The sequence below is a fragment of the Microcaecilia unicolor genome, unplaced genomic scaffold (assembly GCF_901765095.1).
Source record: "Microcaecilia unicolor unplaced genomic scaffold, aMicUni1.1, whole genome shotgun sequence".
NCBI lineage: Eukaryota > Metazoa > Chordata > Amphibia > Gymnophiona > Siphonopidae > Microcaecilia > Microcaecilia unicolor.
The window spans coordinates 71,166-97,104 of NW_021963350.1; the positions used below are offsets into that span (position 1 = coordinate 71,166).

Genomic DNA, 25,939 nt, shown 5'->3' on the forward strand with positions numbered 1-25,939 from the left:
CTGTATGTGTGTGTATGTGTATCTGTATGCATGTCTTGCTTTGTGTTTTGATGGGAGCAGCAGTAGAAAACCATGGGGTTTTGGACTCCACAGTGCTTGCTTCCACTTTCAGCGATGGGGAATGAGCCCCAGAATCTCGTCCTGCTTTTTACTGGAGTTTCTGAAGGTGAGCTTTAGATGCAGGCATCCAATGACCCGGGGTGGACTGACAGTGATCTAGGCCCCCAGGCACTTAAGGGTGATGGGCCCATAACCATCTATCACAATGATTAGCTGTGGGCCTTTGGGCATTGCCCTGTTGTCCCGATTGTCCGCCCTTGCACTGACCCTCAGGACCCCCAAAGCTGTACCTTGACTGGGTTCATGATACTTCAAAGCCAGGTTTGTACCTTTCCTTCTTCCTTCAGATGTCTGCATAGAAGTAATAATTAGTCTGATTCCATACAGTGCTGGTAATGGAAACACTGCAGTGCTTTTCATACAAACTGTACTTAAGAGCAGTTTACAGGCATAGAAAGCTAAAAAATACAACCACCACATGGGTGAAAATGAGGGCACAATTTATATGTTAGTGAATTGCTAGATGAAAAGGAAGAAAAAAAGAAAGCAGATGAGAATTTATATGACCTATTAAGGTTCTAGAGTGAGCGATGATGGTGGGACTAGAACCCAGGTCTCTGGGCATCATTGGTCAATGATACCTGGTGTCGTGTGGGTGCATTTAGGTTTCCAGAACGTTCCTCCTTCCATGAGAGAGATGGATTTAGGAGAAGGCGGGATGGATGGGATGCTGTCAGTCTGTGAGTTATGCTCCAATCAGATCTTGCCTTAATCTGGTTAGAACTGATGGTTCTCGTAAACTTTCCAATCCAATTTGGATTGAAAGAGCCCAACAGCACAGAGCGGCCATAAGGCAGGGAGAGAAATAGAGAGAGCAAGCAAGCAACAGTTGTGCACTGAAATACTGAGCAGTCTGACAAGTATCTGTGCTGTGTGAAGCCGTCTGTGTACACTGCACTGTCTGAGACGATCAGGTTAGCTGGGGTGAAAGGTTTTTTTTTTTCATTATTCTAAGCAGCTCAGGCGTGGGGTGGGCTCCAGCAAAACAGGATTCTGCCACTTTTTCATACTCCTGAAAAAAAGGTAACATCTAGTGAAAGCAGAAGGAAGTGCCCTGACTTTAAAATACCTTCTGAGTTAACATTCATCTGCACCATTAATCCTTCTGCATTTGTGAAATAACTTTCTTACAATCAATACACCACCCAGCTGGAGTACATGAGATAGAAAGATAGCAGCCAACTCAAGGATGACTGCAGGAGGAGACATCACAATTTCACTCAGAATTTGGAGATATAGATAAGATATAGAGTTATTTATATCCTTCAAAGGCTCTGCCCTAGGAGCACAGTGTGGCATGTGTGGAGAAAGAAGCCAGGTGACCAGTCCGCTAGCAGTTGTGATGTGTTGGAAGTAGGAGACTACTGAGGAATTGTGGGTCTACTCACTGTGAGAAAGACTTGGGCTTCTGGTTTGAAAAATTACAGCAGTAAATCCAGTGAGTGCTGTCTGGTGAATTAAAGAGTCCCTGCAGCACACACAGAAAAGAGGAGAGGCAATGTCAGATTCTTGTGGACAACCGAGCATACAGTGACTGTCCCATCAGGTCAATGCTTGAGAAGGCCTTACACCTTAGAATCTACTGCAGAGCCTGTGGCTTGCACTGGCCACCTCACTGCAAATAAACCCCATGTCACACCCTCAAGTAAAACACGTTAAAGCTATCCCCAAGACTCACATCTGCAAAGGTGCGTCTACGCTGGGAACCACCCGCCAACTGGGCAAATGACCCACCCCACAACCTGTTCCCTAGTGGCTTCTAGAAATACAGAAGCCCCGATGCTCAAAAGTAAACACAGGCGCTAGAGGCCGTAAGCTCCATACTAGCACTTGCATTTACCTGTGCAGAATGTTCAGATGCCCAGAACGCGGGAACGAACAAGCACGCAGATGAACAATGCAAATAGCATGCTAATGTAGTCAAGCTCATGTTAATAAGGTCATTTTGTATTCCTCCCCAATGCTAGGAAAACAGCGCCCGAAACAAAACTGTTTTACCGCTGCAAAAAATAACGCCAGATCAGAGCAGGCGTTAGGGTGTTGGAAGAGAGGATTTCTCATGGTTCTCATGCTTCTCTCCTGATTCTGCAAAATCTGCTGATTGCTTTTGGAAGCAGAAGGAAACCTGTCCCTTAAGCACTGGTCATGAGAAACAGCAGACTCAAGCAAAAGCACTCGGCGTCTGTTCCATGCGTCTAAATTTAAAACGTCCGTGCTAAAAGAAATGTAAAACACCCAAAGTGAAAACACACATTGGCATCTAGTTCCTTCATCTAAATATAAGCGTCCAAGCTAAAAAATAAAAACACATATTTAGACCGCAGAAAACAGACGCCAATGTGTGTTTCGCATTCAGGTTTTACCAGGTGCGTGTGCACAGGGGCCGAACTTACCATTGAATTGTTCTATGCAGGTGCCAAGCACAATCCTCCCGCTGGACTCCCTAATGCTTAGTGCTACAAGCGCGCCTATATTTGCATCTCATTATGGCATTCTGCGCTGTTCCAGCAGTATTTTTACGGCACTATTCAGAACAGCACTGGAGTTTTGAGTATCGGGGTCGGAGATTCCATAAAACTCAGGAGTCATGTAGTTCCTAAATATTCAACTACAGACCAAATACAAAACGTTGTTCTGGATCAGTAACTGGGACTAGTAAACAGTAAAGTATATTGCGGGATGTAAAGAACAAATCATAAACTCCAAACTGCTCAAAACACAGCAGCCAGGCTCATCTTTGGAAAAACGAGATTCAAAAGTGCAAAACTCCTACGAGAAAAACTACATTGGCTCCCAATCAAAGAACGTATTGCATTCAAAATCTGCACCCTGGTTCATAAAATCATCTACGGAGAAGCCCCGGGATACATGAGAGACCTCATAGACCTACCAACCAGAAACACATCAAGATCAACACGAACATACCTAAATCTCCATCACCCAAGCTGCAAAGGACTCAACCTATGCATCCAGCTTCTCCTATATAAGCACACAATTATGGAATGCACTACCAAGCGCCGTGAAAACAACATATGACCACCTAAATCTCCGGAAACTACTAAAAACTAACCTCTTCAAAAAGGCATACCCTAACGATCCAACCTAAATGCCTTAACCCAGCAACTCAACAAAACCAAAGCTTGTCTGGACATAACTCTTCCTCCTTATGATTCCCCAATGTGTCTGTCACACATGAACTTTACTCTACCATAACCTCACCCTGTATTTGTTCATACCAATATTGGCAATCGCCTCTACGGGACTATGTAAGCCACATTGAGCCTGCAAATAGGTGGGAAAATGTGGGATACAAATGTAACAAATAAACAAACAAACAAACAGTTGGAAACAGTGAGCAGGACAAATAAGTTTTAAGTTTTGCAAACAACCAGTAGCAGAGATGTCAAGTCTCACTCATTAGGAGTGTGTCACACTCATTTGAAGCTTTCTCACTCTCACACTTTTTGATCCCTATTTCTCACTCATCAGAGCTTCAGTACCAGTCAGCAGTGTACCGGGGGCGGGGCAGTGGGGGCGGTCCACCCCGGGTGCATGCTGCAGGGGGGGGGGTGCAGGGAGCAGCCGTGCGGCTGTCGGCTCCGCCGGTTCCCTGCTCCCTTTGCTGTTACTTCCTGTTCAGGGGCAGAGGGTGCAGGGAACCAGCAGAGTCGACAGCTGTGCAGCTGCTCCCAGCACTCCAGCAGGTAAGAAGAATGCACCTGTGGGGGGAGGTTTGGAGGTGATGTGCTGGGGGGGGGGGGGGGGGGATGATGTTGCAACCAGGGGGTGTCATGCTGCACCTGGGGGGGGGTGTGCAGTGGCGGTCCACCCCAGATGGCAGCCGACCAAGGAACACCACTGGTACCAGTGCATTGATCTTTCATGAGAGGGAAACCTTACAGAAGTAAACCAAGTAGTCCAACCAGTAAGAAATCTGAGCACATCTTCCTGCCTGCTGCTTCCCTTTGCCCTGTCCTTTTTCCCTTTACTTCAAGTACATGTGCTCTGAATCCGATGTACATACTTTTAACTACTAGGTCAAAAACAATTTTTAGCTCAAATAATTTCCCAAATCGCTCCCCACTTTGTATTCTTTCAGAGGCTCCAAAGAAAAGCCAGTATCATTTAATGCTGCCTTGATTCATTTGCAAAGCAATACTACACTTAAATCATTCTAGACGTACCATCTGAAAAATCTCTCTCTTTGGCCTAGTTCAATCTCACCCCTTGGCGTGGTAAATCTCACTCTTTGGGATGGTTCATCCTTGGCATCTTTGCAGTAGGTACTATGCCAGTTCTTGGGGAGGTTCAGGATAGGCCTGCCCTCAGTAGGATATGTCAAGCCGGGATAGATTTTCAACTCAAGATTGTGAGATAACGTCTGGACTAGTTGCAGGTACAGTACAACCAATGATAGCCCAGGACATTGGCTTCTGACTAATGGCATTACAGAATATTACAACATCACACCTCCTTTTACAGACTGGGGGCATAGGCAGCCCAAACCTGAGTGGGGTCAAGCAGCAGGTTGCAAAGTTTAAGTCCAAGGACTACAAGGAAAGGGAGGTCTCATTGGGAATGCAAAAGGTCTTAGGGCAAAACGAGGGCTCACAGTGCACAAAAAAACCCTCTCTTTCACCACATATCCCACTGCAGTCCACCCCATTTCACAGCAATACACCTTACCTTGCACTGCAGTAGTGTACATTCAACTGTGAAGCATCTCATCTCAACCTTGCATTCCAGTGTATCCCACCTCATACTGGAGCAGTGTACATTCAGTCTCACACTGCAAAGCACCCCATTTCCACCTTGTACTTCAATGCATCCCATCTCACACTGCAATACACATCTCACTTCACACACAGCAATACTAACATGCAACCATATATATACGCCGATGATGTGACAATATACATCCCATTCAAACAAGACACCAAAGAAATCTCCAACGAAATCAATCAAAGTCTACATATCATGAACACATGGGCAGATGCATTCCGCCTGAAACTAAATGCAGAAAAGACCCAATGCCTGATACTCACCTCCCAATACAACACAACCGAATACAACGTGATAAACACACCGAACCTAAAACTTCCAATCTCAGAAACGCTAAAAATCCTCGGTGTGACTATCGACCGCCACCTAACACTTGAAACCCACGCAAACAACATAACCAAGAAGATGTTCTTCAGCATGTGGAAATTGAAAAGGATAAGACCATTCTTCCCAAGATTCGTCTTCCGCAGCCTAGTGCAATCCCTCGTCCTCAGCCACTTGGATTACTGCAACTCATTATACGCAGGCTGCAAAGAGCAAATACTGAAGAAACTTCAAACAGCCCAGAACACAGCAGCCAGGCTCATCCTCGGAAAACCTAAATATGAAAGGGCAAAACCACTGCGCGAGAGACTACATTGGCTTCCACTCAAAGACCGCGTTACTTTTAAAATTTGCACACTAGTCCATAAGATCATTTACGGTGAAGCCCCAGCGTACATGACTGATTTAATAGACCTACCACCCAGAAACGCCAAAAGATCATCCCGAACTCACCTCAACCTTCACTACCCAACTTGCAAGGGGTTGAAATACAAGACGATATACGCGTCAACCTTTTCCTACATGAGCAAGAAGTCTTGGAATACACTACCGCGCAACCTAAGAACGACTAACGAACAAGCCTCCTTCCGTAAACTACTAAAGACTCACCTGTTTGAACAAACTTACGGAAAAAGCCAAAACACTTAGAAACCACACTCACTGTTCACCAACTCAATACACATCCACTTCTGATCCCACATCCCTTTATCCAGTCAATCATTCACCTACCTACGGAACAATGTACCATGATACTTTCAATGCCCTTTTTTCCCATTGTCTCCTTCTAATGTTTCTATGTTGATGTCCCATTGTTATACTCCCATTGATATTCGAATGTCTCGTACAACTCTGTTCAATGTAATCCATAACTTAGTCGTAACAAATGTATTTCTATTATTCATGTCTTATTGTAAGCCACACTGAGCCCGCAAATAGGTGGGAAAATGTGGGATACAAATGCAATAAATAAATAAATAAATAAATAAACCTCACACTACAATGTATCCCACTCCTACCTTACATTGCAAAGCATCCCACCTCACACTGCAATACACCTTACCCCATACTGCAATACAGATAGCTCATAAGCACATAAGTGTTGCCATACTGAGACAGACCTAAGGTCCATCAAGCCTAGTATCCTGTTTCCAACAATGGTCAATTCAGGTCACAAGTACCTGGCAAGATCCCAGAACAGTAAAACAGATTTTATGCTGCTTATCCTAGAAATAAGCAGTGGATTTTCCCAAGTTCATCAGAATAATGGCTTATGAACTTTTCTTTTAGGAAAGTATCCAAACCCTTTTTATACCTTGCTAAGCTAATTGCTCTTATCACATTCTCTGGCAATGAATTCCAGAGTTTAATTACTCGTTGAGTGAAGAAATATTTTCTTCAGTTTATTTTAAATTTACTACTTAGTAGCTTCATGCATGCCTCCTAGTCCTAGTGTTTTTGCAAAAAGTAAACACGTGATTCACATCCACCCATTCCATTCCACTCAGTATTTTATAGACCTCTGTCCTATCTTCCCTCTGCTGTCTCTTCTCCAAGCCTTTCCTCATAGGGAAGTCAACCCATCTCCTTTATCATTTTCATTGCCCTTCTCTGTACCATTTTTGAGATACGGTGACCAGAATGGAATACAGTATTTGAAGTGCGGTCACACCATGGAGTGATACAAAGGTTTTATTCTTTAGTTTCCATTTCCTTCTTAATTCCTACTTGCTTTCTTAGTTGCTGCTGCACACTGATCAGAGGTTTTCAATGTATTATCAATGATGACACCTAGATCCTTTTCCTGGGTGGTGACATCTAATGTGGAACCTTGCATCAAGTAGCTGTGGTTTGGATTCCTCTTTCCCACAAGCATCACTTTGCACTTGCTCACGTTAAACATCACCTGCCATTTGGATGCCGAGTCTTCCAGTCTCATAAGGCCCTCTTGCAATTGTTCACAATCCTCTCACGATTTAACAACTTTGAATAACTTTGTGTCATCAGCACACTAGTTATTCCCATCTCTAGATCATTCATAAATAAGTTTAAAAAAGCAGCGGTCCCAGCACAGACCCCTGGGGAACCCCACTAACTACCCTTCTCCATTGAGAATACTGACCATTTAACCCTACTTTCTGTTTTCTATCTTTTAACCATTTTTTAATCCACAATGGGACATTACCTCCTATCCCATGACTTTCTAATTTCCTCAGGAATCTTTCATGAGGTAGTTTGGTTTGTCAGATGCCTTTTGAAAATCCAGATCCACAGTATCGACCAACAATACTTATACTGCAATACTGTACGTCAGCCTCACACTGCAATGTATCCTATTCACATCTTGCACAGGAATGCATCCCACCTCACAATTTAATATGCACATCTCACATTGCAATACTGTACATCCAATTTAACACTGCAAAATATCCCATTCCCATCTTGCACTGCAATTCACCCCTGCAATGTGTGAGGTGAGATGTATTGCTGTGAGGATGGAGGGTTGGTGGTCTAGGGGTTGAAGAAAGTTTATGGAAGGGGGGGCTGGGCAGGAAATAGAAAAACTGATGACGAGGTGGGGCACTGGACAGAGGAAAGTAGAGTTGAGTAAGGACAGGGTGAGTACGGACTGGAAATGGAAGAGACTAGTGAAATGGTGAGCGAGAATAAGCAATTGTGGACGGAGTGGAAAGGTGGTAGGTAAGTAAGTCACAAGTGAGATGTGAAAGAGAGACAAAACTGAAGGTAAAGAGACTCACAAGAGAGATGTGAAGAAGACTGAAGAGTAAAGAAAGATGAGAATCAAGACATAGAAAAATCAGTATCACTGATGTAGGGAAGGAAGTGAAGACTGGAGGAATCAAGAAATGATACCCTGCAGAAGAAGGTAGAAAATAGAGGACAGCAGGACCAACCTTGTGTTTTGGTAATGGTCTCCCATGATTTTGTAAACTAATTCTGTTTTCTTTCAATAGTCTTTTATTGAATTTGAAAAAATGTATAAATAATAATTAAAACATGTTCAGACAAGAAGAATAGATACAAAGCCTTTTTTTTTGTTTGATTTTTCTGGTTGTAAATGGAATATGTCATCTTTGGGAATGCGCTTCTCTCATAGGCGGTCGGTGGCCCAACTGTTTGGGGAGGCTAAAGGGAGCGGGGTTAGGGGTGGGGCCAGGGGGTGGAGCTTAAATCCATAATTGTCTGATAACACACAAAAAATAAATAAAAATAAAAATTTAGATATTAGATATGTTTCATATGTCAAAGAATAAAGTGGTTGCTGTTGCATTCTTGAGGGCCTTGGCATTCTGTCAGGTCCTCGAGGCAGGACTGGAGTTCGTGAGCCCTTGGGCCACTGCCGAGGAGTGGAAGCGGCAGGCAAGACCACCTGGGGACTGGAAACACAGAAGAGCAGTACTGGAACTCTGGACTGGAGTAGTACAAGGCAGGCAACTAGAACAGATGAGACAGGAACAGCTTCACCTGCGCCTAGCCACCGTTCCTCCGGAGTTGAGCTCCGAAGTGCAGGCGGCCGGCAGGACTTGCAGGATAAGGCAGGAACTGAAGATCCAGAGGACCCACCCTGGGTCTGGGATACACGAGGGCGACAGGGCATGGAACTAGACTCAGAGAGTGTGCTGCTGCACAGCCACTAGCAAGACCCAGAAGACAGACCAAGGAACACAAGGCGTACAGAAGCTAGCAGGAGCAAGGACTAGGGCAACAACACACTAGGCAGAACAGGGATCCGGGAATACCCACAGGTAAACCCTCTAGCTAGGTGGAGACAGGAGACAGGATACAGGAATAATCACCCAGGAAAACACACTAGCCAGACAGATACAGGATACAGGATATACCCTCAGGATATACAAGCAGGGTAGGCACACAGGCTAGGCAAGGCAGGGTTCAGGGTAAAGAGAGCAAACCAGGAATAACAGGCCAAGGGTCTTGGGCAGGCAGCACAGCAAACAGAGTAACCAGGAAGAACAGACCAAGGGTCTGAAGCCACAGCCGTTCTACACACTGACTGGGGAACTCACAAAGGCTGAGGCTTCGCATACAGACAGAGAACAAACCCGGACAAAGGCCTCACCCCAACCCAGGGTAAGCCAGGAACAGAGGCTTCACCCCAACACAGGGTAAGCCAGGAAGGACCCGCAGTCCACAGACAGACAGTGGCAGGGAAGACCCCCCACAGAAGGACAACAGAGACACAGACACAGAAAGAAACTGGGCTGGAACCCAGAGAGAGGCTAAGCAGTAGTGCAGCAGACACTTACTAACCTGACCTGGCCTAAGAGCATAACAATTATGCAAAAGGCCCTGACTGCAAGCACAGCCCTTCCTTATGAAGGCTCTCACTGATGAGTCACCAGCAGCAGGACAGAAGCAGGAAGTACACTGACCCCAAAGAGAGGCTTGACACACATAGGAAGTGAGCCCACAGGAAAGACAGGCAGGAGCCATCTTGGAAGCTGGCACAGACCCGGTGGCAGCCATCTTAGATGCTGGCTCCCCAGAGAGGCATAGCACACACAGGTGAGGTCTAGTGAAGTAATCAGCACACAGAGCCAGAGACAAGACTAACACAAAGACAGACAGAAGCCAGCAGAGCTGCTGGCCCCCAGAAATGAGGTAAGTCTGAGGGTGGTCACGGCCACAGACATGACAGTTGCTCAAAGCACTCAAACACACTCAGAACCTTACTGTACCATAAATATTACACTGGGCAGAACCTAATATACCAATATACCACCCATACGGAAAATGCAGACCGTCAACAATATGAAACAAGGGATCATAATATCACAATTCTCATGTAGAGCCACAAAACACCCTAATTCATGTTTAATATGGGATAAAATGCCATAAATAAGTAAATAAATATAAACTTTTAATGTTGAGCACCTGATTCTCAAAGTGGACATATTCCACACTATAATGAAAATAAAATGATCTTTTCTACCTTTGTTGTCTGGTGACTTTGTTTTTCTGATCATGCTGGCCCAGTATCTGATTCTGCTGCTATCTGTCCTCTTAACTCTGTTTCCAGGACTTCCTTTCCATTTATTTCTTTACTTTCCGCCTTTCTTCTTCATTTCTTGACCTACATCCGTAAGTAAAAGCTGGGTCCTCCGCAGACTTGACTGTCCAGTGGATCCAGCTTCTGCCTATTTTCTTCATCCATGTGCAGTTTTTCTACTCTCTTCCTTTTCCTTCATCTCATCTCCTTCCTCCTTCCTTCCTCCCCCTCCATCCATCTCCAGCATTTCTTCTCTCTCCCTTCCCTCTCTTCCATTCATGCCCAGCAACCCTCCTCTCCATCCACCCACCCATGTCCAGCAACCCTTCTCTCCCCCCTGCCCTCCCCTCCATCCACCCACCCATGTCCAACAACCCTCCTCTCCCCCCTGCCCTCCCCTCCACCCATGTCCAGCAACCCTCCTCTCCCCCTGTCCTCCCCTCCATCCACCCATGTCCAACAACCCTGCTCTCCCCTCCATCCAACCATGTCCAGCAGCCCTCCTCTTCCCCCTGCCCTCCCTGCCCACCAGCGACTCTTCTCTCCCCTGCCCCCCTTCAGCCATCCGTAGATTTCGCTTCCCCCCCAGCCATCCATAGCTTTTGCTTTCTCTCCCCCCCCCCCCGGGTCCTGTCTCTTCCGCCCGCTCTCACCCATCCGCGTGGTCGCTTGTTTTTAAAGCCGGAGGCGTTCTCCCTCCGACGCTGGCGATTCACATAGCCAGCCTTAATCTGCCTGCGTCGGAGCCTCTCCATCAGATGCGTCCTGCCTCCTCTAATGCAACTTCCTATCTTACGCAGAGGTGGGACGCGTCTCAGGGAGAGGCTCTGACACAGGCAGATTAAGGCTGGCTATGTGAATTGCCGGCGTCGGAGGGAGAACGCCTCAGGCCGGAGTGACCACGCGGCTGGGTGAGGGCAGGGGGAGGTGCAAGACTCGTGCGGGAGGGGGGAGGAGGCAGAGACCGGTCACTGCAGCATTTGGCGCTTAGGTGCCATCTTCTAAAGATCTGTTTGGCAGCGCGACCGTTCCCCCTGCGCCCCACCTAGCTACGCTTCTGCCCCTTTGGCCAGCAGCCAAGGGAAGTCCACGATTGGGCTGGGGAAGCTTAGCCTCCCCAAGCCTCTTATACGGGACGCCTATGGCTTCTCTCATATTTTGCACAGTACAGGAGGAAATACATTTCTGTTTTCTATTTGTCCAGTGTTCTACTACATAGAAGGTTTGTCTTTTTGATAATCTATGTTCTGTGTGTGGCCGAGGTGCTGTATTCAACTAACATGTAGTTTTGGTAGCAAAGCAGCTTATTCTATTTTCCCCATATGAGGAGGTTTATTGGTGTTCTAGAGCTCGTGTGACAATTGACGTGTGGCGCCTTCATAGACAGAGTTGCTGTTTGAGCTCTTTCAGTGCTGTAATAGCATGACAAGTTTGATTTATAAGTTGTGTGTTTTGCAGGATTTTTGGGCAAGTTGGATGAGAGAAAGAGAGAGGGGGGCGAGGGGGCAGACTGTGGGCAAGTGGGATGTATGTGAGAGAGAGGCAGACTGGCTGCAGGCCTGGCATTATCTACAAACACTTTTTTCAATGCACTTTAATTGCTGTCCAAGACACATACATATATACACTGAAGTTTTCACTGTTTAATGTTCTTGCCACTTTATTCTTTGACATATGATACACATTTAATATCTAAATTTAATAAAAGGTACTACTTTCAACTATGGAGGAGTAGCCTAGTGGTTAGTGCAGTGGGCTTAGGTCCTGGGGAACTGAGTTCAATTCCCACTGCAGCTCCTTGTGAATCTAGGCAAGTCACTTCACCCTCCATTGCCCCAGGTAGGAAATACGTCCCTGTATACAATATGTAAACTGCTTTGAGTGTACCCACTGAAAGGCAGTATATCAAGTCCCATCCACTTACTTTGTTTTTTTTTTCTGCATGGATATAGGCCCCTCCCCTGACCCCACTTCCTTTAGTCTCCCCAAAGAGCTGGGCCACTGACTACCAATGCCTGCACTATCCCCCTCTGATCCCTCAAGGACAAAACAGCCCTAAGCTTCCAAACCCCAGAGCCTTAGCGTGCAAGGAATACAACTTACTGGTGATGTCATAAATGTCATTGGTCACAAACTTCCCAGCACAGTGTTATATGATGTACAGGAACCTGGCACACAGAGAGCACATACTGAAACAGCTTTCTAAAATAGAAGCAGCATGGGTCTGTATAAATAACCCCCAGAGGGGAAAGAGAGAGCTCAGAGCACCAGGCAGGAGAAGAGAATTAGGTGGAGGGAGACAGAGGAAGGTAGAGAATTCAGAGCAGGGAGAAGGCAGTGGACAGAGACCTCAGAGGGAGAGGAGACAGACAGCTCAGAGCAAGAAGGAGACATACATACCCTGGTAATGAAGAATAAAGGGACTGTGAGTGAACCCGAGTTCAGTTGTCAATGGAAGGAGGACAATTTAACCAGGAAGGAGCATTTCTCAGCAGAATGGAAGGATTTACCCCTCTCCTCCAGACCTGAGCAAGGGTGAGTACATCAAGAGCTAAACTTACAAATCAGTTTTAGTTTTCCTTGACGCTGTCCATACAGATCTATCATTTCCCCTCGTCCACCTGCTGTATTGGTCTTCCTGGACCTAAGGTATTGGTACTGGTTCTATCTGGGCACACAGCATCTCCAGAGAGATCATACGTTCTTCCCTTTGCATTCTCTGCTGCTGGTTAGAGGACTGCAGAAATGGGGTTCATTGGGGCCAGAAATAAAGCTATCAACTGGCTTCTGATTTGCTAGAAAGGGTTGAGCCAATCCTCAGCTTACCTCATTGCATGGGTTCTCTAATAAAAACAGGACTACAAGACCCTGCATTCATTGGGTTAAAGCCAGAATTGAATTAACTGTTGGACAAACCTGGAATCAGTTAGCAGCTTTAGATGGAGTGGACTCCCACATTGCAATGCCTAGTGCTGGTTGTTAAACGTTTCCCTGCAGGCTCGATGGGTTGGAAGATGGGTTTGATGTTGCATCTGCTGCCTTTTCCAACCTCTGCCAGATTCTCTAATGCTTACTGCTCTGTGATCTCCCCACAGCTGCTCTCTCAGGGAAGCCAATGATCGCCAGCATGAGACATTCAGCCAGCAGCGCCAGACCCAGTTCATGGTACAGAGAACCCCCTGGAACATCATGAGGATGGGCCGTCTGGGAGGCAGAACAACTGAGTACCAGCTGCCCTACCAGAGATCTCTGCCTGTGCCCATCTTCAAACCTGTGGACCTCAGCACCAAGGTCGAGTGGGTGGCTCCTCCACCAGAGCTGCCTAGCAGAATAGAGTTTAACAGGGCGCTGAGCAACTTGAGTGTTAATGGACTGTGCCAAGACAAGAAGATGATCTCTGAAATCAAGAGGGAGCTGCCCCTAGTCATTCAGCCAGTCCGAATGGAGTTAGGAAAAACAGGACTAGTGAGGTCCTTCTCCAGATCTATGTCTCAGGAGATACAGAGAGGCTGAGCTGGGAACAGGTTTGGGGATGCCTCAGCCTTATAGGGACCTTTACTAGAGATTTTTGGGATTTTATGTTAATTACATCTATGCCATGTAACTAGAGCTGTTCAAAGTTCTGATCCTGCTGCTCTCTGGCTACCAGGGAGGGTGTGGCTTTAAGATTCATACAACCAGGATTGTACCATCTCTCTCAGGGCTTACTGAGCCCAGAGTGAGAATTTTATGATTCTGACAGAAGAGACTAGGGGGCATGCAATGAAGCTACTAAGTAGTACATTTAAAACAAACTGGAGAAAATATTTCTTCACTCAACATGTAATTAAACTCTGGAATTAATTGCCCGAAAGTGTGGTAAAAGCAGTTAGCTTAGCAGGGTTTTAAAAAGGTACATAAGCCATTATTAAGATGGACATGGGAAAATCCACTGCTTATTTCTACAATAAGCAGCATAAGATCTGTTTGCTCTTTTGGGATTTTGCCAGGTTCTTGTGACCTGGATTGGCCACTGTTGGAAACAGGATACTGGGCTTGATGGACCTTCGGTCTGTCCCATTATGGCAATGCTTATGTTCTTATGTCTGTTAGAACTTAGAAAAGAAATCTTCACATTGTACAACAGGGAAATACCTGGTTTGGCATTAAGGTCTTTGAGATAGATGGAGCATGCCTGTAAAGTTATGCTAAAAAATTAAAGATGTTTTTATTCATTAAAATAACATGAATCTCATGAGCTGCTGGAGTCTATGAGTAAGAAAGAAACAACTTTGACTCATATATAGGAACTACAAATCCCAGAATATTTAGAGAGTAAATTGAAAGATCAGGATTGGCTCCACAGCCTGTGAACTGGTACTTGGTCATCCTCATTCTTGCATTTGGTCAGCCTGTGACTCAGACAAAAAGGTGGGATTTCATTATTTAAACATTATGTTTCTAATTTTAACTCTGTGGGAAGTTGAAACACTAATGTCTGATCTCCATTAAAAACAAATAAAAGTCAGCAGTTCTTGTGCTTAGTGTCTGGTTGTCCATTCAGACTCAGATGTGGGCTTTGGTTAGGTTGATCTCAGGATTGCTGCCAATGACTACAACAACAACAACAAAACATCCTGGTGTGTCATAGTGGAGCTGTTAGCAAAGGGATTACCACTGAGAATCATCCTTCTGCCAGGACACAAATCCCTGGGGCCCCAAATCTTCCAAGTATTCCTGCCCTGAGCTGTCTGTCTTTCCAAGGTTGTCAGGGTATGAGCAGTCTCAGTATGCCCTTGTAATATCCTTGTGTGAGCGCACACGCACACACATATAGATACACACGCTTATACAGACACACATGCATGCAGAGACACACACATGCACACAGAGACACATACACACATGTGCACACACACACGCAGATACACATGTCCATACACACATGCACATACACACACAGATACACATGTGCACATACACCTACAGACACACACATACACATGCACATACACACAGAGACACATGTGTGCACACACATGCAGACACACACAGAGATACACACATGCACGCAGAGACACATACACACATGTGCACACACATGCAGAGACACACACACAGCACATGGCCCCTCTCAGGCTAACTTACAAATACCAAAGGAAGGAGACTCAGGTTTCATGCATGTAAGCTTTTTAATAATAAAACTGGCAGGACTGGCATTAGACACACTGGGGCCCAGGGAGGGAAGTCAGGAAGGGATCCAGCCAGCGTCCAGTGCCCTGAAGCAGTAAGAAACAAGCAGGAAAGATAACCAGTGTACTGTACACCATACCACTCCCAGCATGACACACTTCTCCTTAATTAGCCAGTATATTTTTCCTATAACATGTCCCTGGATCTTACATTGGGAAAAAGGGATGCTGAGGGTCACCCCACTGATGCCTGGGTTTCTGCAATTACTGAGAGGCGCCACTGTTTAACGCTCCTGCCCTCCATATCAGCTGTAAGCTCCCTGCTGAAGCTCATTTGTATTTCTTCTAAAAGGTGATTGGATCTTGCTAATCTTTCGCCTTTTCCCCAACCTTCTTCCATATGTCCAGCCTCAGTCCAAGAGTAGGGTTACCATATTTGTGGAGACAACAAACAGAACACACACAAAAAAAATAGTTGCTATCTTTGCTAAAGAAATATTTAATCATAGCAAATGTGTAAATGGCTTTGAGTTAATAGACACTCATCAAAAAGTGACTGACTCACAGTACAATAATCTACTTTTCAAAAACTTCCAGATTTGAATTTGACTGAGTCCATGTGTACTTATCAGAAGAGCGGATATCCTTTCAACAACTTTGGCTTCCGAGATATGTGTGAAAATCATATGCTTAAAGGTGTGCCTGCATAAACAAAATTTCTTTGACAGATTCAACCAGCAGGGAAACAGAGACGAGATCAGCAATGCCTTTCTCTCTCTTTAGCAGCCTCATGTGTCCAGACTCACTAATAGGCCAGAGATGGTTTCTCTGGTTCTAGGTCAGTTCCCACCTAGGACAATTGCACTGAACCAATTCCCACCCATAACCCCTAAAATACAAAACACACTAGGACCAGTAATCTCCCTCCCTTTTCTCTTCCAGGTCATTTAGGGGGCCAGTACCCCCTCACACCCCTCCAACATTATCTATTACACATCCCTTTCCCCTTCCACCATGCAGTTTGTAAATGGAGGGACAATGCCCCCCCAACTAGGTTTCAACCTAATTCATGTTTAATTCAGGATCTAAATGTCATAAATAAGTAAATAAAACATTTATTTATTACATTTGTATCCCACATTTTCCCACCTATTTGCAGGCTCAATGTGGCTTACATGTTACCGTACAGGCGATCGCCAATATCGGTATGAACAAATACAGAGTGATGTTGTGGCAGAGTAGAGTTCATGTGTGACAGACACATTGGGTAATCGTAAGGAGGAAGAGTTAATGCACGAGCTTTGGTTATGTTATATTGCAGAGTTAGGACATTTAAGTTGAATTGTTAGGGTATGCCTTTTTGAACAGGTTAGTTTTTAGTAGTTTCCGGAAGTTTAGGTGGTCAAATGTTGCTTTCACGGCGTTTGGTAGTGCATTCCATAGTTGTGTGCTTATATAGGAGAAGCTGGATGCATAGGTTGATTTGTATTTGAGTCCTTTGCAGCTTGGGTAGTGGAGATTTAGATTTGTTCGTTTTGATCTTGATGTGTTTCTGGTTGGTAGGTCTATGAGGTCTGTCATGTATCCCGGGGCTTCGCCATAGTTGATTTTATGAACCAGGGTGCAGATTTTGAATGCAATACGTTCTTTGATTGGGAGCCAGTGCAGTTTTTCTCAAACGGGTTTGGCGCTTTTGAATCTCGCTTTTCCAAATATAAGCCTGGCTGCTGTGTTTTGAGCAGTTTGGAGTTTTTTTTTATAACTTGTTCTTTGCATCCCGCAAAGATTCCGTTGCAGTAGTCTAGGTGACTTAGTACCATGGATTGCACCAAGTTGTGAAATATTTCCCTGGGGAAAAAAGGTTTCAATCGTTTGAGCTTCCACATTGAATGGAACATTTTCTTTGTTGTAGCTTTCACTTGGCTCTCTAGCGTGAGGTTTCGGTCGATTATGACTCCGAGTATTTTCAGGCTGTCTGAGATCGGGAGGGTGTAGTCTGGGGTGATTATGTTGGTGGGTTTATTTGTGTTGTATTGAGATGAGAGGATGAGACAATGTGTTTTTTCTGAGTTAAGTTTTAGTTGGAAAGCATTCGTCCATGAGTTCTTGATGTTCAAGCTGAGTTTGATGTCATTGATGATTTCTGTTGGATCATGTTTGTAGGGGATGCATATTGTGATGTTGTCTGCGTAAATGAAAGGGTTAAGGCCTTGATTGGGTAAGGACTTGGCTAGTGGGGTCATCATTAGGTTGAAAAGGAGTGGTGATAGTGGTGATCCTTGAGGTACTCCACACTCTGCTTTCCATGGTGATGATATGTTCGAGTTTGATTTCACTTGATAAGTACTAGTAGTTAGGAAACCCTTGATCCAGCTAAGTACACTTCCACCAATCCCGAAGTATTCTAGGATGTTTAGTAGAATCTTATGGTTGACCATGTCGAACGCGCTAGACATGTCGAATTGGAGGAGAAGTACACTTTTGCCTGTTGCAATTTCTTGTTTGAATTTGACTAAGAGAGTAATTAGTACTGTAATTTGACTAAGAGAGTAATTAGTACTGTTTCGGTGCTATGGTTGGAGTGAAATCCTGATTGAGATTCATGTAATATTGAGAATTTGTTAATGTAGTCAGTGAGTTGCTTGGTTACCATACTTTCCATCAGTTTGACTAGCAGTGGGATGGATGCTACTGGGCGGTAGTTGGTGATATCGTTTGTTTTTTTTCTTGGTATCTTTTGGTATTGGGGTGAGTAGGATGTTACCATTTTCCTTAGGGAAGAGACCATGTTGGAGCATGTAGTTTAAGTGGGATGTGAGGTCTGTTATGAAGCGGTGGGGGGCGGATTTTAGTAGGTAACTGGGGCAAGTGTCCAATTTACATTGAGTCTTGGAGAACCTGTTGATCGCTTGTTTGACTGTTTCAGTGGTGAGGAGAGCGAAGCTTGTCCAGAATCTGTCCACTGGGTATTCACCAAGGGTTGGGTCCATACACTCGATGAAGTTTTCGATGTCGGTGATGTTCTGAGGTAGTGTGTTGCGTAGGTTTATATTTTTTTCATTGAAGTATGTGGCAAGTTTGTCTGCAGATGGGATGTCTGTGTTGGTTGTGGTGACCAAGGTGGTATCTAGTAGTTTTTTCACGCGTTGGTATAGTTTTTTCATGTCTTTGTAGTCAGGCCCGATTTTGGTTTTGTAGTATAATCTTTTGGCTTGTCTTATTGCGTATTTGTATTTCCTTTGCGTTAGTTTCCATGCATTGAGTGTTTGCATATCTTTTATTTTATTCCAAGCTCGTTCGAGTTTCCTGGTTTGTGTTTTTAGTTTTTTCAGTTCTTCGTTGTACCAAGGTATCGAGTTATGCCTTTGTGAGGTTCTTGTTTGTAATGGTGCTATTTCGTCTAATATGTTTTTACATCTTTTGTCCCAGTCTGAGAGGTAGTGTGTAGAGTCGGATTGTGCTGTCCATTCATCGTTGTACATCCGTTGCCAGAATGTTTTCGAGTCTATTTGGCCTCTTGTGCTGTAGGTTTTGTGTTCTTGTGTGCGGTGTGAACCCCTTTCCCGCCAGAGTAGGGATAGGTTTAGCTTGTAATGGTCTGACCATGGTGTGGGTGTCCATTTAATATCTGATATTGTTAGGTTCTGCTCTGTGGGCAGTTTGTATGAGATAAGATCGAGTGTGTGCCCTTTGTCATGGGTTGCTTGAGTGTGTGTCCATTTAAGGTCCTATAAATGGAGAAATTCATTGCATTCACGTGCGTTGGTAGAGTTTGGATCTTCTAGGTGAAGATTGATATCTCCCAATATGAGTACATTGGGGTTAGTTACACAGGTGTTAGATCTGAAGTCCATGAAGTGTGATTGGCATTCGTTCCAGTTGCCTGGTGGTCTATAAAACAGGACACAATTTAGGTGATCAAGCAGGGTTGTGTGGTGGATTCTGATTGAGGCGATTTCAATTTGGGATGTTATGGACTCGGCAGTGGTTACGGTAGTGAAGTGGGATCGATGGATCAGTGCTATACCTCCGCCTCTCTTTTCCTTTCTGGTCCATTGAGTGATTTTGTATCCTGGGGGGCATAGGTCTAGGATTATGGGGTCCTTTTGATCGTGGACCCAGGTTTCATTGATGAAAAGCAGGTTCAGGTTTTCTGACGTGATCCAGTCTGTTATTATTGCTGCTTTTAGAAAAATACAAACTGCAGTTCATGGGGGGGGGGGGGGGGGGGTGGCTATACCCCCCTGCCCCACCCCCTCAAACTAGGTTTCAACCTAATTCAGCCCCTCAAAATGACACATTGATTATGATTTATAACAAATTACTACTCTACCTATGAAAAGTTATTCTGTTATTATATGTCCTCTGTGTACATCCATATGCTGCTCTAACCTCCTTGTCCCAGACGCCATAAAAAAAAGCACCGCCAAGACTTCTGAGACCTACAAGTTATGGTTGGTAAAAAAAGGCTAGGGAGGGTGGTAAATGACTGAGGGGTGGGGGTGGGGGTGGGGGAAGTCCTTGATGGGAATTGTCCCGAGGGGAATTGTCCTAGGTAGGAATTGTCTTGGGGGGGGGGGGGGCAGTGGCATAGCCAAGGGTGGGCTCAGGTGGGCTCAGGCCCACCCAGTAGCAGCACATCTATGCTGTGGCTGGCAGGGATTCCTCAAGCCCCACCAGCCAAAAACTCCCAACAACTGTCCCTCCTGCATACATTGTAAATACCAGATCTTCGCCTGCAGTGAGCAGCGACTGATACATACTGCTTGCACCAGCCCCACAGCCTTCCCTCTGATGTATTCCAGCCTATGCGGAAACAGGAAGTTACATCAGAGGGAAGGCTGTGGGGCCAACATAGTAACATAGTAACATAGTAGATGACGGCAGAAAAAGACCTGCACGGTCCATCCAATCTGCCCAACAAGATAAACTCATATGTGCTACTTTTTGTGTATAACTGACCTTGATTTGTTTCTGCCATTCTCAGGTCACAGACCGTAGAAGTTTGCCCAGCACTAGCCCCACCTCCCACCACCGGCTCTGCAACCCAATCTCGGCTAAGCTTCCCCTACAGTGTTAGTATAACATGAAGAAAGAAATCCCTAAAACATTCAAAGTAATGAATCCATACAATTCAACATACTATAACACATTGTAAAGCAATAATCGGTCAATAGAACATCCAGTTCAACATGGACGCATAGATCATGAAAATGTGTGCTGGAACCAAAGCAGAAACAGTCGCCGCAACTTCTCAAATTTCATCAGCTTACCACGTTTTTGAGCAGTCAGCTAACACAAATAATAAGCTTCCCAAAGGGCATTTCTTACTTGGGAAGAGGTAGGAAACACCTTTGTACACTAACATTTAGCCACCTCACGGCAGAGGACCACAATACAAGGCAATAGCAATTTAACAATCTCTGGTGGCACTGATGTGTGTGGCAAATGCAAAAGAAAAAGACTAGGATTAGCCATTATGGAACACACATTACATAGTAACATAGTAGATGACGGCAGAAAACGACCTGCACGGTCCATCCAATCTGCCCAACAAAATAAACTCATATATGCTACTTTTTGCGTATAACTGAACTTGATTTGTTTCTGCCATTTTCAGGGCACAGACCATAGAAGTCTGCCCAGCACCAGCCCTGCCTCATTAGAAAACATTCTCACCCACTCCTTCCAAAAGTGGTAAACAAAAGCATATTCCCACCACATATGCACGTAGGTGCCCTTCTGCCCACAGTCTCTCCATCACTGACTCCTCCGAGATGGGAAAATTCGAGCCAATCGTGATGGGGACATATATCACCCATAAAGAGATTTTATCCCATTCTCCACCAAGCTCACAGAGATGAAGAGTCGAAAAGTATTCTGGGAGATATGTGACCAGTCCTGATTATAAAGTGAAAGGCCCAAATCTCTACCCCATATCTCTACAAATTTGGGTATACAAGGCCCCGAGTTCTTCATTAAAGTATACAGATAGGATATTATTTTACCATGAGCAGTGTGTATTAGTTGCTGCTCGCTGTCGGTGAAAATCTGCTATTTAAAAGGTATGCAGTGGAGGGGGTGATGTTTGAGAGACCATATGGCATGCAGGTGAGAAAGGGAGAAACCAAATCACTTGCGGAGTACTTCTGCCCACCCATCTTGGGCCCAGGCCCACCCAAAATTGGGTGTCTGGCTACACTCCTGGGGGGGGGGGGGGGATTGGTGGGTGGGAACTTGCCTGATACTGGCTTCTCTCATTATGTGGGAAGGAATGTTGGTCATAGGCACATAAAAGAAAAAGAGGATATTTTCCTAAAAAAATTTTAAAAACCTGGAGGACATGTCGGATGAACTCCAAAAGAAGGACATGTCCTTTTAAAAGAGGACATATGGTTACCCTAAAGAGCAGCAAAGGAATGAGACTTGTCCATGCCAGGCCAAAGCTTGAAGGAGCTTTGATTTCTACAGCAAATGTCTGGCAGCGAAGAAGAGAGATTTCCTGGAACAGTTCAGCCCCCCAGGGTTACTGGGATGGGCTGCAGAAAGGTAATCCTGTTTTGCTGAAATGACACGTGATGGCTGGGAGGGGGCTGTCTCTGGATTTACTGTTACTCTGCCTGATTCCCTGGCGTGTTTAATTCTCCAATTTAGAATGACCAAACTCTGCAATGGAAATATGTGAACATGGCATTCGGGAGGGGAGAAGGGCAAGCAAGGGCAAAGGCGAGGGAAGGGGAAACAGCAGCCTGGTACTGCAGTCACGTTGTGACTTTATTCAGTAGGTGAAAAGCCCTGCCACATACCACTAGATAGCCTAGGATTAGGTGGTCCAGTTCCCTGTGTATTGTTTTAACAGCAGCTGAATACCTTCCTCAATATTCCTTTCATCTCAGTCCTGCTGCCTGACAGCATAATCAAGACAGAGCTGGGGGATAAATACACAGCTGTTATCTCTATATTAGCAGGAGTGAGGTGCATTGACAGTGCTTGGTGTGTGTGTGTGTGTGTGTGTGTGTGTGTGTGTGTGTGTGTGTGTGTGTGTGTGTGTGTGTAGTGTGTGTGTGTGTGTGTGTGTGTGTGTGTGTGTGTGTGTGTGTGTGTGTGTGTGTGTGTGTGTGTGTGTGTGTGTGTGTGTGTGTGTGTGTGTGTGTGTGTGTGTGTGTGTGTGTGTGGTGTGTGTGTGTGTGTGTGTGTGTGTGTGTGTGTGTGTGTGTGTGTGTGTGTGTGTGTGTGTGTGTGTGTGTGTGTGTGTTGTTGGGGGGGGGATCAATCATGGAATAGCAGGGGTGCCACAGGGCATGCAAGGGTTCATTGGCAGTAGTGTTATGTGTAGAGGGGGGGGTTTGGTTGCATCTCAGTAGTGAAAAACAGGGGGTGCTGAAGGGGAAGAATTTAGAATATTGCTCTTCTGCAGTAGTAGGTCAAGACAAGATACATTCAGGTACAGTACATATTTTCCTGTGCTGAAAGGGCTTACAAGTTTGTACCTGAGGCAGCGGAGCAGAGGGTTAGGTGGGACGTGAACCCTGGCTTTGCCTGGTCTCAGCCCATTGCTCTAACCCAGTGATGGCAAACCTTTCAGAGACCGAGTGCCCAAACATCAACCCCAAATCTAATTATTTATCGCGAAGTGCTGGTACTCATTATGGGTGGGGTCACCACATATGACTCCACCCCTATGATAGCCACACCCCCTTACACCAGCCATGGCGCATATAAACAGACATCATTGAAAATATTATACTAGTATAGGAGAAAAAAATAACATGATTTTCTTTCATTATAAATCATTTCTGTAAGTTATTACAGCTCCAGTATACCCAGTGCAAAATAAGACAGCAGATGTAAATTCTCAAATTGGACATATTCCAAACACTAAAATGAAAATAAAATGATTTTTCTACCTTTGTTGTCTGGTGATTTTGTTTTTCTATCCATATTGGTCCTAGTCGCTGATTCTGCTGCTCTCTATCTGTTCTCTTAACTCCATTTCCAGGGCTTCCTTTCCATTTATTTCTTTACTTTCCTCCTTTTTTCATTTCTTGCCCTCTATCCATGTCCAGCAACCCTCCTCTCCCCTCCTGCCACAAATGTCCAGCCACCCATGTCCAGCCACCCTCCTCTCCCCTCCAGCCACAAATGTCCAGCCACCCTCCTCTCCCCTCCAGCCACCCTCCTCTCCAGCCACCCATGTCCAGCCACTCTCCTCTCCCCCTTGCCCGCCCGCCCTCCCTCCCACCCAGCACCCAGCATTAGGCCGCCAGCCTTCCCACCCAGCACTAGGCCTCCCTCCCACCCAGCACCAGGCCTCCCCCCTCCCACCCACTCAGCACCCAGCAGCACCCAGCATCAGGCCTCCCTCTCAACCACCCAGCACCCAGCAGCACCCAGCATCAAGCCTCCCTCCCTCCCACCCAGCGGCACCCAACACCAGACCTCCCTCCCAGCACTAAGCATTAGGCCTCCCACCACGCAGCAGCACCCAGCGTCAGGCCTACCGCCCTCCCACCCAGCATCAGGCCTCCCTCCCTCCCACCACGCAGCAGCACCCAGCATCAGGCCTCCCTCGCACCCAGCGTCAGGCCTACCTCCCTCCCACCCAGCACCAGGCCGACCTCCCTCCCTTCCACCAAGCACCACGCCGCTTGCCCTCGCTCCCTCCCTCTTCCAAACAAGCATCAGTCCGCCCGTCCTTCCACCCTCCCTCCCTCCCAGCACCACGGCCCCCTCCTCCTCTGCAATTGAAAAAACGTACCGGGTTAAGGCAGCGTCAGCAGCGGCAACGAAAAGCGTAGTCTTCACTGGCGCGCTTCCCTTCTGTCTCGCTCTCAAGATGACGGCGGGACCAGAGCTTGAGAGCGAGACAGAAGGGAAGTGCGCCAGTGAAGACTACGCTTTTCGTTGCCGCTGCTGACGCTGCCTTAACCCGGTACGTTTTTTCAATTTCAGAGGAGGAGGAGGAGGGGGGTGGTGCTGGGAGCGAGGGAGGACGGGCGGGTTGAAGCTTGTCTGGAAGAGGGAAGGAGCGAGGGCAAGCAGCGTGGTGTTTGGTGGGAGGGAGGGAGGCAGGTCTGGTACTCGGAGGGAGGGAGGGAGAGTGGGCGGAGCGGACCAGCGACTGGCGCGCGTGCCAAGGGAGAGGGCTCTGCGTGCCCTCTCTGGCACGCGTGCCATAGGTTCGCCATCACTGCTCTAACCAATAGGCTACTCTTTCACTCGTAACTGAAGGGCAGCAGTGAGGTGCACTGATAGAGCTACAGGCAGGCCTCAGTGTTCCAACAGCAGGATTTGTTGCCAGGCAGGAATGAGGTACATTAGCATAGCTGTGTGTGAGGATCTCAGTACTGGGTGCTGCAGGGCAGGAGTGATGTGCACTAATAGAACCATGTGTGTGTTTGCTGGAATAACAGGAGGCACTACAGGGCAGGAGTGAGGTGCATTAGCAGAAACTTTTGTATGGGAGTCTCAGTACTGGAATAGCAGGCAGTGCTGCTGAGCAGGAGTGAGGTGCATGGGCAGAGCTGGGCAGAAGGGCCTTAATGCTCAAACCTCAATATAAAAGGTATGAATTGAGGCACAGATGTTTTGAAATAATTTGAGTCCATGACACATACAGTCATTATTGAAATCCTGCACTGTAAATTTAGACATATTGTAATGTGTGAAACATCCATGCAAGATGCCTCTGAGATCTGGTATGTGTTGACATGGCCAGTCCCTGCTGTTTGTTTTTATTCACTCCCCAGGGTGCTTGAAATCTAATCTTCTGCTGTGATCTATATTAAGTCCTAGTTATGGCTGTATTTTCCCCTCTAACATGGGAATTTCAAAGGCAGATTTTGGGGGAGTACCAGCAAAGGAAGAAGGTAAAGACTCCCCTAAAAGGACCAGTCTCCTAATGGGGAGGACTCCCCTCACCCTCCATTAAGTCTCTGTCAGATACATTCTTAGTACGGTTACCTGAATTTTGGTTTTGCTAATCTGGGACAGTTGGGTGGGGCCCCTGTTGGGCAACTTTAAACTTAAAAATTATAGTTTACTAAAAATATTCAGTTCATAAACAGAGAAAATGGCGGCATATAAAGCCACACAGAGTTCCTTAACCATCCTATCACCCCTTGCCCAAATTCAGTTGTACCTCCTCTCTCCTCCATCCTGTCACTCAGCAGTGGTTTTGTCACTCTGTGTCCTCAGTTCCAATGTCCAGTCCTTAATTCAAATACCAATTCTTTATTCTCTCTCAGATTTATCTGCCTATCCCCCAATCTCCTGTCCCCTTCCTTAGTTCAACTACCCCTCCCTCTCTCCTTCCATTGCCCCTTCCATTCAGTCTCTCACTCTCCCCTCCTTCAGAGCCAGGTAAAATGGCACTCAGACTTCACACAGTCAACACTGTCCACCACCCATTGTGGTTCAAATCCTTGCAGATTTCTTCTTACTTAGCCTGACAATGTTGCTCCTCTCTGCCATAGACCACCTCCCCTCCTGCAGACGTTCTCTTGGACTGCTGCTT

At 46.0% G+C, this 25,939-nt stretch overlaps 1 protein-coding gene across 1 annotated transcript; it reads left to right on the forward strand.

The window, feature by feature from the left end:
* The first annotated feature begins 114 nt into the window (after window positions 1-114).
* Window positions 115-14,074, forward strand: LOC115459234 (telethonin-like). The gene is made up of 3 exons (XM_030189091.1): window positions 115-166; window positions 12,496-12,787; window positions 13,348-14,074. The coding sequence occupies exons 1-3, from the start codon at window positions 115-117 to the stop codon at window positions 13,763-13,765; spliced, it is 762 nt and encodes a 253-aa protein (XP_030044951.1). The 3' UTR covers window positions 13,766-14,074.
* The last annotated feature ends 11,865 nt before the right edge of the window (window positions 14,075-25,939 follow it).

What these genes read in the sequence shown, in the direction of transcription:
- LOC115459234 (XM_030189091.1), top strand. Translation starts at nt 115, where the DNA reads ATGGGGAATGAGCCCCAGAATCTCGTCCTGCTTTTTACTGGAGTTTCT. An exon ending in TTTTACTGGAGTTTCTGAAG is followed by an intron (nt 167 to 12,495) that starts GTGAGCTTTAGA and finishes AATAACCCCCAG; the next exon opens with AGGGGAAAGAGAGAGCTCAG. An exon ending in TCCTCCAGACCTGAGCAAGG is followed by an intron (nt 12,788 to 13,347) that starts GTGAGTACATCA and finishes ATCTCCCCACAG; the next exon opens with CTGCTCTCTCAGGGAAGCCA.